We start from the raw sequence: 15,812 nt of genomic DNA, 5'->3' as shown, positions 1-15,812 counted from the left end.
TGCCCCCCCCTCCTTTTTGTCCTTGTCAGTGAAAATTCTCCGATAGGAAATAAATCAGAAAGATTCCAGGCGTGCTTCTGCCTGGCTTGTGGGAGCTGGCAGGATCAGATCAGACCTCTCTCTCAGCCCTCAAAGTTATTACAAGCATATTAGCTGCCCAGTTGTTTGCTTTCCAACTTGGGTCTCATGTAAACCTGCACAGAGCCCTGTGACGACAGCATCCCTCCGTAAAAGGGTCCGATATATTGTGTGTTTGGTGAATTGTCCTTCATGCCGTGAGCGATTTCCCTGTGTGGAAGGCCTTAGAGCAGGGGTAGTCAACCTGTGGTCCTCCAGATGTTCATGAACTACAATTTCCATGAGCCCAGCATTTGGGAATTGTAATCCATGGACATCTGGAGGACCACAGGTTGACTACCCCTGCCTTATAGAACTCTCTTATGTAGAACAATCAAGTCTTGTCTTTGCTATTAACCCCTTTGTCTTGTCCGCTTCCAGCATAAGATAACAATGACCCTGCCTCTAGGGCTAGCACAAGGCTGAAGGTGACTGGGTGAGGGGACTGGCGTGTGGATTTCCTGCATGTTTTGCGGAATGCGACTGGACACTGTGTGCTTCTTCTCCATGTGTGCATCATTAGCAAACCCTTTAGCCCTTCCCGCTAGGACCAGATCTGGGGCTGGCGTTAAATATTCTGCATGCATCCATGGGAGCATACTCTCGCTTCTGTTTGCTGTGTGATCTCGGCTCCGCGAGGGTGTATTTTATTCCGACCTTCTCTTTGTGAAGCAGATTTTGTAAAAAAAAAAAAATACTTGAATAAATAAGTTGCTTGTACTGGCTCCAGTACACAAGAGAATAACTCTTCGTATTTTTTCCACCTTCCAAGTAATGCTGGTAGACCTTTGCCTGTGATGTGTGCATAGCGCTTAAAGATTAACTGCATCGGAATGAACAGTCTTTTCCACTGGCGGTCTCCCGGTGCCAGGAAGGACAGTGGCTTCAGTTTAATTGTGAACTTTACATTCTGCGTATTCCGTTTGGCATTGCCGTGGATGTCCAGCCATTCAGAGCTGATGGTGGTTCCCTTGCCCAGGCATGGTTTAGGCTGGTATTTTAGTCAGCAAACTGAGATGGAGAACTCTTTGAAACATCCTTCTGCTTGTCTCAGAAGAGGATTTACCTGGAGGCATCCACCGGTGCTTCTGCTAAGAAATTTTGGAAATAATGTTTTCTCGTGTTGATTCTGATGTTAGAGTATAAATTTGCAGGGGTGAAAGAGGGTGCTATGTAGAGGTTGAGGAGAAGGAGTGTATTTAGTCATATAAGAATGCTAATTTAGGCCCTCTGGCCACATTTGATCTTCGTACCCTATAGTGGTCCATCCTGCAGTCCTCGCGGGAGGCCCTGGACCAAATGCTGGTGACAGCTTTTCCCAGCTTCTTTACCATTGAGAACCCCCCGAAACATTCTTCTGTCTTAGAAAAATCCCAGAAGTGGCACAATCATGCAGAATATGGTGGGGAAGCAGAGCTGTGGACACGCCCATCCAGGCCCCCTCCCCTTCTTACCTCCTCTAGGTCCATCATTGGCCATTTTGGGAGGGAGGGCAGGTCAACATGACCATTTATGATTATATCTCCCAATAAATGTTTATCAAATCTCAAAAATGTATTAAAATTAGTCCCACCCATTTCAGGAAAACCCTTCCAGGGCCATCAGGAAACCCCAGGGTTTCACGAAACACTTGTTGAGTAAACCTGGCTTATGACTAAGACATCTGCCTCTCTCTCTTGTCTTATGTCCATAGTGACATCTTTGACAAGATACACCTTCCTAGTGGAGGAGGCTACCACCAAACTGAGCCTTGGAGGTCTGATTTCTACGAGAGAAATACCTGCTTTCTTTTTTTCATTTCTCCTCTCCAAATAAACACTCAAGGGTTTTCGAGACGGTGTAGATTTTGTGTTGTGGACGGTTTCACCGTTGCTCTGGCCATCTTCTACCATTCATTTCCTCCCAAGTAGGCAAAGCAGAATTGCTTTAGTTTGCAGCGTTCTTGCTTTGCTGTCTCTGATCTGGGCTCCTAGAAGACAGAGTTCTGAGATTTCTCCTTCTCTTGAATTCTTGACAGGATTGGCTCTGGGAAAATGGCCACGAAGGAATTTCTGGTCCTTTTCAGAAGCCAGAGGTGGATCCAAATGACCCTGAACTGCACACAGGTATCCGGATGCACAGTTTGCAGGTTGCTGAGTTTCCCGGTCAGGTTCAACCTGTGCGTGAAACCGATTGTCCCCTTCCCAGGGACTTGGAGCTCCCACCCTTGAGCAGCATCCAGAGTTACATCTGCACCCAGCTTCACCCGTGCGCAGACCACCCTGTGGATCCCAGTACCCAGCTTCATGCTCACTTGGCTCCTGACAGAGACACGTGTCCGTCGGTGCTCAGAAGTGCCCCCAAAGCACCCGCCGGGGAGGAAGGGAGCATCTCTGCTGTGGCCGAGTCAGCCGTGGGCAGCTGTCCTGCAGAAGCAGCCAAGCAAATTACTTCGATCACTTTTGCATCACGAAAACGGTCCCCGCCGCCGCCACCGGTTTCCCCCGGGCCCTCTGCAGGCCTCCCTGAAGCCATCCCTCAAGTTCTGGTACGCCTGGATGCCAAACCCATGGGCAGAGACCATCTGGGGCCCGGCAGGCAGTTGCTGGATGCTCTTAATCCCCCCTCCGCTTGCCTGCGAGAGAATGCCGGCTTTTCCCCAACAGGAGACGGTCAACCCATGTCCTTCGTGGCCACTGGAGCTGAGTCTCGCCAAAGCAAAGAGGCCATGTCAGAGGAAGCCCCCCAAGCCCAACATATTGAGCAAAAAGTCCACTTGGTTGTGGAAAACCACGAAGAAGCCGTGGCACCTTCTCCGGTCTTTGCTGGGCGGAGGGGAAATGACCGTTCTTTCATGGCTGGCCCTGATGAGAAGGTTGACCCAGGAGGAAAGGTGGCTGAGTGGCCCCTTACGGCAGAAAGGGAGGGGCTTTCGGGTTCCTTTGGAGGCTTGGTGCCCGACTCGAATGGATTGGGAGGCGCCGGTCAGAGCGTTCTGCTGCCCCCTTCCTCCCCGGATCGTGTCTCAACCTCCGTGCCAGCGGCACCTTCGTCACCAGCCCGGAAAGCCCTGTCCGGAGTCCACATCACTCTCTCACCAAAGCGCATCAGTTTGGATTTTCCGAGCCTGGCCGCCCCCGAAGCAGAAGGGAGGCAGAGCGATGTGTCCAAGGCTAGGCCTCACCCGGGAACTTCGGACGCGCCAAATCTCTTGTTCGAAACCACCTCTAAGTTAAAGCCCTCCGAGCTTTACCCGCCGACCCAAGATTCCGCGTACTTCCCGAGAGCAGCAGCGTCTTCAGCTCCTTCCTTCGGCCGTCCCCACGGTTCAGAGGCGGCGCACGTAGCTCTGCGCCGGAGTCAGGAGCTGTTGGAAAACAGACGGAGGGGCTCGGTCCCGGATCAGGAAGGCCCCGGAGTTTGGGGCCCAGGTGGGCCGAATGGCGAAAACACCTTCAAGGTAACAGTTTCTTCGCAGACGGAAAAGCTGTCCTCCGATGCCATCACTCAGATCACGACCGAGAGCCCTGAAAAGGCGACCTATTCCGCAGAGATATTCGTTAGCACCGACAACGGAGAATCCAACGCTACCGGGGCATCTCCCTGGAAGAGTCGGGGGACCCTGCCCACCACCCGTCCTGCTCCCGCCCAGGGCTCGGTTTGGGAAAGACCAGCCGGTGAGTGATCTCTCTCGGTTACTTTTCGATCTTGAAACGCATATTGTTGAGCAGAGGGACACTAGCTAGTTAGAGTTTCCCCTCTCCATAAAAAAAGGTGCTTGTATGTTGAAGTAGGGAGAGAAGAGAACTATTTGGGGGAAGTTTGCTTGTGTTCAGTTTATAAACAGTTTCTCAGCAGGAGAGCAATAAAGTCCAGTCGACTTCTAAAAATGCCCTGTGGTGTCCTTTATTGAGCTCCGGCACACCAGGCAAACAAGCCCATTTAAGTAATAGATAAGAGCAGTTTTACTGGAAAGGTTTTCTTATGCTAGGGGGATTTCTCTCTCTCTCTCTCTCTCTGCAACTTGGGTCTCATGTAAACCTGATTGAGGCACAGTTTTTAATACTTGTTATTTGATTAAAGTTTTGGTTTTAGTTTCTTAAGATTGTCTTTGATGATTCCAAATATAAGGATATTTTCTCCCCCCCCCCCACCAGTCTTTTTTGGCTACCCAGTCTGTTCTGTCTTGAAATCCCCCTCTCCTTTTGTCAGCTTGCAATTTATTTATTTGTTGTGTTTATAGACCACCCCTGCCTTCTCGGGGCGGTTCACAACGTCAAAGATACAACCCCCAAAACCCCCTCCCATGAACTGACCAGCCTATGGGACCATAGAATCCTAGAGTTGGAAGGGGCCTCCAGGGTCATCTAGTCCAACCCCCTGCACAATGCAGGACACTCACAACTACATTGGAACTGTTACATGGAAATGTTGCCGGAATTATTATCGCTAGTTATGGAGACCGCTGTTACTGTTGTGCTCCACTTGAGAGGTGATTGGATTACACTGTGCTGATCTCTGTGTTCCATATAAACTGCCCTGAGCCACAAGGAAGGGTGGTATATAAATCTAAGAAATAAAAATAAACAAACAATACAATAAAGTTTAAAATCAGTTAAAAGGAGTTAAAATAGCCCAGCCGTTGGTGGTGCCTCCATTGGTGTCCTTCTTCCAGAAGTAGGCGGTGAGAGCTGTCTAAATTGCAGCAGGGGAGGCCCTTTCTGGTGATAGACTTGCTTGACCAAACAAGCCCCAGCTGAAAAGCCAGAAGCCTCTGTTCTTGGATTCATGAATCTGGTGGATTTATGCCTGGGCTATGTAGGAGAATGCTTCCTTTCACGAGTAAGCAGGCTCAGCTTCCCACTGTTTTAAACCAGTGCAAGGCTGTTTGGTGTCGCTTGCCTCTGGTACGTGTCCTGAGCCTCCAAACACCCACTCCTGATCTTGTTTGTTGCTTTCCTGCTGACTTGTGCAGGTCTTTCAGATCTGTGCCTGTTCATTTCTGCTGGCTGTCCTGTGTGTGAGGCACCTGTCCCTGCGGGGAACGGAGATAAAGTCTCTTGAACGAGCTGCAATCAGATGCTGGCCCTTCCTGGGCCCAAGAGACCAGCTGGGTCACGCTGGCTGTCACGTCGGGGGAAGTGAAAACAGTGATGCTTCCTTCCAGGGTTCTGGCACTGGGGCCTGAGGAGGCTGGTGCTGATCAGAGCAGACAGTCGGGAAGGAAGGACAGCTTCTGCCGTGAAAGCAGCTTTATGAGTGAGACAGCGGGGTGCCCTGGTTAAGTACAGCAGCCTTTCATCTGGAGAGACGGTTTGATTCCCCACGCCTCCACACACAGCCAGCTGGGGGACCTTGAGCCAGTCGCAGTCCTAGTAGAGCTGTTCTTGCAGAGCAGTTCTCTCAGGGTTCTCTCAGCCCTACCTGCCTCACAGTGGGAAAGGTGCTTTGAGACTCCTTCAGGTAGTGAAAAGAGAGGTACAAAAAAATCCATCTTGTCTTCTTGGTCGCTCTGGAAGCCTCTTTGTTGTTTCATGCATCAAAATATCCGTCCTGTTAGCTGAAATTTGGTTCCTTTTTTAATCCCACAAATAACCCTGGTCCCGTGGCTTCGCTCATTTTCCATCACATCTCTTGTCAGAGAAGCTTCCCTTCTCCTGGAAGGTTATTCGGACCTATAAGCAGAATTCTTCTTATTTTTTCCATGTATTTATAGGCTTCATTCTCCTAGGGGGACTCAAGGGGCATGACTCATAGTGAGCCTGTACAGTCCTAAATATGGGGTATTCATTAGGAATTTCAGAAGTCTGGAAGCAGCAGAAAGGACAGTTTGCATAGCATAAATATTCAGATGACACAATGAGCATTATATACGTTTCCTAAAAAGGATAAGAACATAAGAGAAGCCATGTTGGATCAGTCCAATACTCAGTGGCACCCAGTGGCCAAACCCCAGGGGCCATCAGGTGGTCCCCCCGTGGGGCCAGAACTCCAGGAGCCCTGCTTTGACTTGGATTTAAAGGGTTTTATCTGTTTTCGCAGATTCTTTGGGTTGGAAGCACTGCAGTAGACTGCTCAGGGAAGGGCCATCTGTCTTCCCTCTTAGCTTGTATAGAACTTCCCCTTCATGGCCAAACTGGGCCATTGGGAGTAGGCGTCTGGCCTCAGAACTGTGGGTTTATCATAGAGGCGTTAGGGGTTTGGACTAGATGGCCTGTATGGCCCATTTGAACTCTAGGGTACTATAAATACAGATTTAATGTTCTCCGCACAACTGCCTTCCTTCCTCCCTCCCTCCCTCCCTCCCTTCCTTCCTCCCTTCCTTTCCTTCCTTCCTTCCTTCCTTCCTTCCTTCCTTCCTTCCTTCCTTCCTTCCTTCCTTCCTTCCTTCCTTCCTCCCTCCCTCCCTCCCTCCCTCCCTCCCTCCCTCCCTCCTTTCCTTCCTTCCTTCCTTCCTTCCTTCCTTCCTTCCTTCCTTCCTTCCTTCCTTCCTCCCTCCCTCCCTCCCTCCCTCCCTCCCTCCCTTCCTTCCTTCCTTCCTTCCTTCCTTCTTTCAATCCTGGACTGATTATTCTCTCCTTCCTGCCTGCCTGCCTGCCTCCCTCTTTCTTTCTATCTTTCTATCTTCTATTTATTTATTAATCCATCCATTAGATTTCTGACCCACTTTGCTCTCCGAACCTGCAGGTAAGCCTCTCCTGCTGCCCTACAAGCCACTGGGGAGCTCCGAAATGTACTACGTCCCGTGTCCCAAGGAAACGCTCCGACTGTCCCGAGTCAGGTCAGAGACCACCGTGGAGAGCACGCACTCCGGTACTTCCTACGGTCTTTTTGGAAAGGGCACTGAAGCGGCTGGATGCCCTGGTCTTGTGTGCACGATGGGTGGGGTGGGGTGGGGCTGGCCGAAGGTGAGTTTGCCTAAAGCGGAAGAAGGTCTGAACAGAGCCGAATGGAGATAACCGAGATTCATAACGGCTGGGGAGGAGGTAACCGGTTTGGAGCACTGAATCATTGGTTCTTGGCATGAAATGTTGTTTTAAAATTAGAAGGTTGAAGCACAGAAGTTGTTCACCACAGATAGGACGTGAAAGGAAGGTCAGGAACAGGTATGGAAAAAATATCCTTTTGGGGCTTCAATTTGGGTCCATTGGAACCCCACAGATTTCCAGGAAATCTTCATGCTCATGAATGGGGAAGAAACTTCAGTGGGAAGGTGGCACCAGGCACAGCCAGGCGTTCTTGACACTGACCGTCAACCGGCTGCCTTTGAAAGCTTCGGGACAGCCAGCCCCTTTGCTGAAGTGTCCTGTTGCTTTGCTGGCTGGAAACCTCAGATGAACTGTTGCCTTTATTTATTGGTTTATCACATTTGCATCTGACCTCTACGCCCAGTTTGGGCCCTCCAGGTAATGGGGCATTCTAATGACATTAAAAAGGAAATTTAGAGAGAGCTTTTGTCTTTTGTAAATAGCATTCGCTGGCAGGGGCTCATGGGAATTGTAGTCCATGGATATCTGGAGGGCCACAGTTTGACTACCCCTGCTCTAGAGCAATAAGTTTAATTTTACTTATGTCGTAGAGAAAATCGGAAGCCTCTTTCTATTTCTTTGAGAGCCAGCGTGGTATAGTGGTCAAGAGTTTTCAGCCTTTAATTTGGAGAGCTGGGTTTGACTCCCCACTACTCCACATACAGCCAGCTGGGTGACCTTAGGCTAGTCAGAGTCCTATTAGAGCTGTTCTCTCCGATCTCTCCACCCCACCTACCTCACAGGTTGTCTGCTGTGGGGAGAGGAAGGTGATTGTAAGCCGCTTTGAGACTCCTTTGAGTAGAGAAAAGGGGGGTTATAAAAACCAATTCTGCTGCTGCTGCTGCCTGTCGGATGTCAGAAGGCAGTTTTTAAAATATTTCGTTTTTACATGGATTCTTTTATTTCCTGATTGCATTTCTACTTTCCTCATTCCTACTGGCAGACTTTGGTTAGCTCTCACTTGTAATTTAGCGGTGGTTGATTTATTGATTGGCTTCTAAAGGGCCCTTAAACGGCTGCTTTCAGTGTCTTTGTATTTGGGTTCCCGTTTTACATACAGGCCTCTTATTTGGTTTCCAAACTTCTGGTCTTCTGTGTTTAGGCCCACTGGAGTCGGTTGGACTACCAGATCTGCCGTTAAGACAACAGTTCCGTCAGGGCTCGTTATGCTGGGTTTGTAGGGACGCTTTGCGGATTAGGCAGGTTATAAATATTTTAAATCGGTCAGCCAGAAGTAGAAGAGTAGTGCCTTATACCCGGCTGTAATGTGATCTGAAGCATAGCACAGCATGAAGCTGTGCAGAAAGCCTTTAAGCGGCCTACCTTAGCTCTCTTTTAGGTTAGAAGAAGAGCTGTTTTTTTATATCCCGCTTTCCACTGCCCAAATGAATCCCAGAGCTTACAGAGAATCCCAGGCTTACAAACACCTTTCCCTTCCTCTCCCCACAACAGACACCCTGCGAGGTAGCTGGGGCTGAGAGAGCTCTGGCAGGACTGCCTTGAGAGAACAGCACTATCAGGACTCTGACTAGCTCGAGGCCACTCAGCTGGCTGCACGCAGAGGAAGAGAGGGGAATTAAACCCGGTTTGCGGTTGCCAAGGTCCAGCTGAATTCAGAGTCAGAGGAGGGCCTTCTTCTTCTGTTTTTAACTTCTGCCGGGTTGTCAGTCAAAGGGTTTCGGAAGGCTGTAGGGGATGAAATATTGATAAGATGCTGCTGTTGTTGCTGCATTATAATTGTTTGTGCCTCGGCCCGTGTCTGTGTCACCGAGACTCCCTCAGAGAACATTTTGCTCCGAGGCAGCTGCCCGCTTACGGCACCGGTATGGGGTCTGCGTCAGATGGACCTTTCTAATTCGATAGCTGTGCTTCGTTGTGCAGCTCTGCTGGACCCCCTCCGACCCTTTTCTTTCCCGACAGGGTCAAACGACGCCGTCCCCCCGGAATTCCCGACCCAGGCGCTCGGCTCAAGGCACGAGAGCCCGCAGGAGGCAGTAGCCATGAAGCACCAAGAGGGGATCTACAGCAAGCGGGGGGCACCCAAGGCTGCGTGGACAGAAGGGAAGACAGCCGACCAGGATCGCATCCAAGGTGAGGATTCGGTAGTTCTCTCCCTTCCTCCAGCGTCAGGGTCCCCGACCTTCTTCATCCGGCCTTTGGAATTCGGGCATTGTGTGGGGGGGCGCTGCCACAACATGGCGGCTGCAAAATGGCCGCCTCGGCCTGCCTTCATTCATGCCGCGGAGCTCCTTGTGCCGTGGCGGCAACGTTATCAGGAATCGGCACGGCCTCTTTTTTCCCACGTGTGGTGGTGCTCTTGCGAAAGTATGGAAAAATTCTGGATAAAAAGACATAGTGTAGTGCAAGGGGTAGTCAACCTGCGGTCCTCCAGATGTCCAGATGTCCATGGACTACAATTCCCATGAGCCCCTGCCAGCAAAAGCTGGCAGGGGCTCATGGGAATTGTAGTCCATGGACATCTGGAGGACCGCAGGTTGACTACCCCTGGTGTAATGGAAAATAAAATTTAAGAATGAAGTTTCCTTTGGGCCCTGTCCATGTGACTAAGCCTTTTCCTCCCTCCCCCCCCTGGACATGCCAGCAAATCCTTTTTTTGTGCTGCTCCGGCTGCCGGACTTCTCCTCGCATCAAGAAGGAAGCGTCAAGACTTCCGGTTGGTCGTTAGAGATTAGATTGTCTGCCTGTTTTTAAAAACCTCTGCCGCCACATTGCAAGGGCCTTGACCACGTGGCTGAAAATCGGCTGCGGCATCCGTCGTGTGGCTGGCTCCGCCTCCCGCAGCAGCCATTTTCTGGCAGCCCCCACATCACGCTGCGCTGCAATTTCAAAGGTGCCTGTCGGGTTGGATGCTTCAGCGTGCCTTGGCTGCTTTGATCGGCCAGCGAGGCGGCCAGCGCCACAGAGGGGAGGGGCGGTGCCGGCACACCAGCTGCCGCCCGCATGCAGGTGCAGAGCTTTGCGCCTGCTCCACACCACAGCGCTGGCCGCCTCTGGCTTCCACAATCACCGAAGCAGCCTAGGCGCTCCATAGTGCCCCACCGTAGACTGCCCATGGACTGGAGACCCATGTTCTAGGAAAGTGGGCAGGAAATTTGGCCTTCCGAGGACTGCAATTGACTGGGTGATCATGGAATCATAGAGTTGGAAGGGGCCACACAGGCCATCTAGTCCAACCCCCTGCTCAATGCAGAATCATAGAATCATAGAGTTGGAAGGGGCCATACAGGCCATCTAGTCCAACCCCCTGCTCAACGCAGGATCAGCCCTAAGCATCCTAAAGCATCCAAGAAAAGTGTGTATCCAACCTTTGCTTGAAGACTGCCAGTGAGAGGGTGATCTGAGAGGGTGCCCTGCGAACTCCGAGAAATGGATCTGAGAATAATTCCAGGGCCTGTCTTGTACCGCGTGTCTCCAGAAGTGAGTGCTCCTGCACCTTTCCTGAAGGGAGAATCCCCAAGTGTCGGCTTTCTCTCCTGCAAGCCGCTATTTATCCCGCTAAGGAGAATTAATCGCACTGTTCAGCGTTCCGAAGATGCCGGTCACAGCACAGCAATATAATTACGGCAATTAATAAGCGGGGGAGGCCCCAGGCCGCAAGTGCCTCGGGCAGCCAATCGGCAGACTGTGCTTCATCTCCCTTTCTGTGGTGGGAGGCACACGCCGTTCCTCCGGGGTCTGCTTTCCCCCTGCTTAGTTCATTAACTCGGTAAATGCAAGATTAATAACCGCCAATGGGAAAGCTGCATTCAGAAGTCACATTTCCCAAACTGAGTGTGAGGCTGTTTTAGTGGAGTTCCTTGAGATTAGGGATTAGGCGACTAGCTCTGGGGATGAAATGGAACTTCCACGTTCAGAGACAATGATAAAAATGTGGAATTCATTGCCTGCGGTTATAGTGACAGTCCCCAGCATAGATGGCTTTGAGAAGGAATGAGACATATTAATGGAGGAGGGGCACATTGGTGGCTACTCACTAAAGGAAATGAAAGGTATGGGGGCTAAATGCAGTCAACATCTAAATCCCAAAGCCAGGAGGCAGAAGACCTCTCTGTGTCCTGTGGTTGGCTGTCCAGAGGGAATGAGACAGGATGCTGGACTAGATGGACCCCTGGTCTGACCCAGCAGGGCTCTTCCGATCTGCTTTTACAACTTGTTTCCTCCTCTCTTTTTCAGAAAGTTCCAAAGCCAGAGATCCCCTGGAGTCCGTTCAGGCCACCCATTCTGTCTTCAGGTCTGCTCAGTTCTACCTCCACCATCCAGTGCCCCTGCAGCACGAACTTGACTTCCATGCTGGGAGCGAGGCCTTGGAGCAGTCTGTGGCCCCCGAGCACCCAGCGCCCCCTTCACGAGACGTCCTCCAGTACAAGGGAATGTTGGAGAGGGGCCAGCCCCCTTTCTCTCTGCAGCAACCCACTGGGCAGCAGAGGTTTTCCCCACTGGTCCCCGAACCGGATGCCAGTTTGATTCAGGAGCTGCCCATTATGGAGACTCACGCAAGGGATTCCCCAAGAAATGAAGCCCAGCCTGATGCCAAGAATGCCGGGCAGCAGGTGGCCAAAGAACTTCCCCTTCTGGGCAGCCGCTTCCAAGAGCGCCAGGTGGCCGCACTCCCACCCAGGCAGACGGCTCGTTCCACCGACAGCTTGGATGAACTCTGGTCTAAGTACTTAGAGCGTCGTCAGCAGCAACGGGACCCCGGCAGCGACCCGAACGAGCTCTCTCTAGTTGAGCGACTCGATCGGCTGGCCCGACTCCTTCAGAACCCGGTCCGGCTCTCGCTGACGCCCGCCGAGGACGAGCCGAACAGCGTCCAAGAGAAAGGGAGGAGGAGAGAGCCCCACAAGGTCCGATCTCACCGGAAAACCCAGGGGAGCAGAAGTAATCTGGCAGCCCGAGAGGAAGAGAGTCACGATGCCACCGACGATTCGAGGCTGTCCAAATCCAGGAGGCACCTGAGCGGCAACACCAAAGCTGCCGGCCGCCCCCAGAGAGTCTCAGAGCAAAGTCTGCACTCGGAGACCCTCAGCGGAACCTCTTCCGAGGCCAGGCCCAGCAAAGGCTCCAGCGTGTTAACGGACGTCAGCACTTCCGAATCGGAGGCGGCGACCCAGGAGGAGACCGCCCCTCCCACCGAGGTGAGCGGCTCCGTGTCCAGCATCGACACGGCCCGGCTGATCCGGGCTTTCGGGCACGACAGGGTGCGTGTGTCTCCCAAGCTGTCCCAGCTGTACTCCGCCATCAGCCTGCAGAGGAGCCGCTCCGAAAAGCGGGCCAAGGGGAGCAGGAGAGCCCCGGGAGGGGACCCCCCGCCGACAGCTCGGCCTGAGCACAAGAGAAAAGGCACGCAGGTAGGTCGTCAGCAGACCCCCCCGGGGGAGGCTGGCAGCTGCTAGTCTTGAGGCTAAGCGACACAATAGGGGAGAGAGCAGGAGAGACTAGGTTTGGATTTGAAGAAGGGGGGGGGAGCTGCTTTGGGGAGCAAGAGTAGCCATCGCCAGCCTGGTACGCTTTCTCTCTGTGGCCAAGGGGAAAAAAAGGAGGAAATAACCAAAAGATCAAGGAACCAAAAAGGTTAAATTATTAATTTAGAATTAGACCTGTAGGACCATCCCTCTCAGCCCGGGCGTCTTGGGGCAGTGTATATATCATGTCGAAATAATGGAAATAAAACAATGAAATGACCATAAAAGAGAACAGTAAAATAAAATAGTAGAATCGCCCGGCCTCCTTATTAGCAGCCTCTCCCCAAGAATATGGGTGTTACAGAGGAGACTGTTGTGTGTGTCTGTCAGTCTGTGTTCTGTGTCGTGTAGCCAGAAGATCCTAGGTTTGTTAGGTAGCCAGGCAAGAGATGTTCTGAGGTGGTTTTGCCACTGCCCACCTCCGTGTTCCTTGCAGGCCTCCCATCCAAATACTAGGCAGCGTTGGCCCTGGGGCGGCTTGCGCTATCCAGCTACCCGGGAAGAGAAGCTTGCTGGGGACACTGCCTGGGCTTACGGTTTAAGAGAGGATTTTTACTTAATGGTCTTATTTAATTTGCATACTGCCCTTCCTAGCAGCTCAGGGCAGTGTACAGCAGCAGCACAAACATTGACAAATATCAATAAAACCTTAAAACATGAATTACCCCTGACGGGGTAACCAGTGGGACTCATCATCTGGCCCCCGAAACCCAGGCATCCTGGAGCTCCCTGGCAGTGTTCATCTCGGGGCGCAGAGTCTGTTCCCAGCATCTCCTCGCCCCTTTGAGCCCAGGGCTCCTGCATTCGAGTAGTTGCATAGAGAGTTCTTTATAGCAGCTCCAAAACTGCAGGGCTATTTCCCATCACTTTCCCTGGCCTTGATGTCAAGGACGCTGGTCACAAAGGTGGGGCTGGATATCAATAAACATAATCAGTCGGTGCTGTCAGGTCTCAGCTGACTTATGGCGACCCTTTAGGGAGGGGTTTCAAGTCAAGAGATCAGAGCAGAGGGGGGCTGCCCCTGGCTGCCTCTGCAGGGCAACCTCTGTCTCCCCAGGTGTGATCTCCCGTCCAAGGACGCACCGGGGCTGGCCCCGATTGGCCCCAAAGCTCCGACAAGCTAGTCTGGACTATCCAGGCTGCTGCTTATTAAATAAATGTATTGCTTTACAGAAAGGTAATTAGAGGCTTGCGTGGGTATGGAGACAAGCCCCTGGGGAAAGAGCCTCTAATCCTCTAGTCCTACAAGTGGGTCTTCAATTGAGAGTGCCTCGCCAGAGCAGACGCCAGAGAGAAGCTTTGCTTCCATGAGCTCTTCACAACCAGGAGTGTGGCACATCTGCTTGCCTCCTGCTCCTCTCGGCACGGATACACTCTTCTCCCATGTGTTCCTGCCCAGGAGTTAAGGTCACGGAGAGACGCCCTCCTGACTGGACCATTCATCAGAGGCACACCCAAAGAAGCATGTCAGACCTCAACCAGGGCCAGAGCCTTCTCGGTCGTGGCCCCCACCTGGTGGAAGGAGCTCCCATAAGAGATCAGGGCCCTGCCGGAACTTCCACAGCTCTGCAGGGCCTGCAAAAGGGAGCTCCTCCGCCAGCCATTGGGTTGACACCGACCGACCCAACAACATCTGCTGGTCCCGCCTCCCTCAGAGACCCCCTTCCGTGACTGAATAATCTGACCTACCTAAGGGCTCTGCTCCAGTTGAAATACGGTTTCAGTTGATATATTTGTTATGGCGTTCTGTAACTACCCTATGACGTTCTAAGTAAACTGCCCAGAGCCGTATGGAAGGGGTGGTATAAAAATCTAAATAAATAAAATAAGATCGGTATATGAGAATGAATGAATGAATTAACGAACGAACGAACGAACGAACGAATGAATGAATTCAACTCCTACTTCTGCCCCTGTTTGGGGTGTTTTTTTTAGTGACACATGACTAGATGACCCACAAGGTCCCTTCCAACTCTGTTATTCTATGATTCTAAGAAAGGGTGAAGGCTGCAGGCTTCCAGGGCAAGGGAAAGGGTAAAGCCAGCTGGCTCACTTAGTCCTGTAATTTGCTCTTGTGCGCAAAGTGAGGATTGCTTGCCTCCTGGGCTGCCTACCGGAATTGCCCCTGCTCTCCAAGGAGGTGTTGGTAGCTGCTGTGAATTTCCCGTTGAACTTTTAGAAGCTGTAATCGATTCCCCCCCCCTCCCAGACGAGGGATCGTTCCACGCCTGTCTGCTTCCTAATTGAATTAAGGCGCTTGAAATGGGGAAAGCGACATTTCCTCACTCGCTCGATCCGCAGAGACCCACGAGGGTACATGGGCGCGCTTCCTCTTCTTCGTGGTGTGACTTTGATCTGGTATTAAAAGTTATCAGTGGAGCGTCGCTTACCGCAGTCCAAGCAGAAACGAGTGCTGTGTTCCCTAATTCTTAAAAAAAAGAAAGAAATAACAACCAGCTTTGTTGTGATAACTTCTTGCCGTGTTAGGAGAAGGTAAGAACCTGTTATTCCTTGCCACAGTTAAAGCGATGAAGCTGCCTGGTGCTGAATCCTGCCTCTAGTCTATCACAGTCAGTATTGTCCGCTCTGACCGGCAGCAGCTCTCTTAGGCCAGGGGTAGTCAAACTGCGGCCCTCCAGATGTCCATGGACTACAATTCCTATGAGCCCCTGCCAGCGAACGCTGGCAGGGGCTAATGGGAATTGTAGTCCATGGACATCTGGAGGGCCGCAGTTTGACTACCCCTGTCTTAGGCAAAGGTGTTTCCCATCACCTACTACTGGATCCTTTTAACTGGGAATGCTGGGGACTGAACCCTGGACCTCCTGCCTGCCAGGCTGAGGCTCTTCCACAGAGCTGGCATTGATCCATCCGGGTTAGCATTGTCTGCTCTGACTAGCATCTCTTTCACATCATCTCCTTCCTGATCTTTTTAAATTTGGCTTTTTAAAGCCACCATGCTCTTCCTGCTTGCACAGTGCTTCAGGTCTCTGTAACTCAGTCCATGGTATTCCTGGATTAATTCTTTTTTTACCTGCCCTCCATCTAAGCACATTTTAATCACGAAGGGTGCCTGAGAATGGAGCGGTGGCCACAGGCTTAAACAGCTTTAAAAGGGGATTAGATAGTGAGACAGATTTCATGGAGGAAGAGGTCTTTCAGAAGGTACTAGTCATGGTGACCAAAGAGAACCTCCATGCTCAGA

General features: G+C 51.6%; 1 protein-coding gene across 4 annotated transcripts in view; it reads left to right on the top strand.

The window, feature by feature from the left end:
- ALMS1 (ALMS1 centrosome and basal body associated protein) overlaps nucleotides 1-15,812 on the top strand; it is a 72,372-nt gene that overhangs the window by 39,314 nt on the left and 17,246 nt on the right. For all 4 annotated transcript variants that reach the window (XM_077301229.1, XM_077301230.1, XM_077301228.1 and 1 more), the window contains exons 9-12: nucleotides 2,135-3,773; nucleotides 6,784-6,909; nucleotides 9,045-9,215; nucleotides 11,319-12,493. In XM_077301229.1, the coding sequence (XP_077157344.1) occupies nucleotides 2,135-3,773; nucleotides 6,784-6,909; nucleotides 9,045-9,215; nucleotides 11,319-12,493 (3,111 nt within the window). The remainder of the gene's footprint in view (nucleotides 1-2,134; nucleotides 3,774-6,783; nucleotides 6,910-9,044; nucleotides 9,216-11,318; nucleotides 12,494-15,812) is intronic.

The sequence above is a fragment of the Paroedura picta genome, chromosome 10 (assembly GCF_049243985.1).
Source record: "Paroedura picta isolate Pp20150507F chromosome 10, Ppicta_v3.0, whole genome shotgun sequence".
In the NCBI taxonomy this organism is placed as follows: Eukaryota; Metazoa; Chordata; class Lepidosauria; order Squamata; family Gekkonidae; genus Paroedura; species Paroedura picta.
This window is presented reverse-complemented; position numbering and strand designations above follow the sequence as displayed.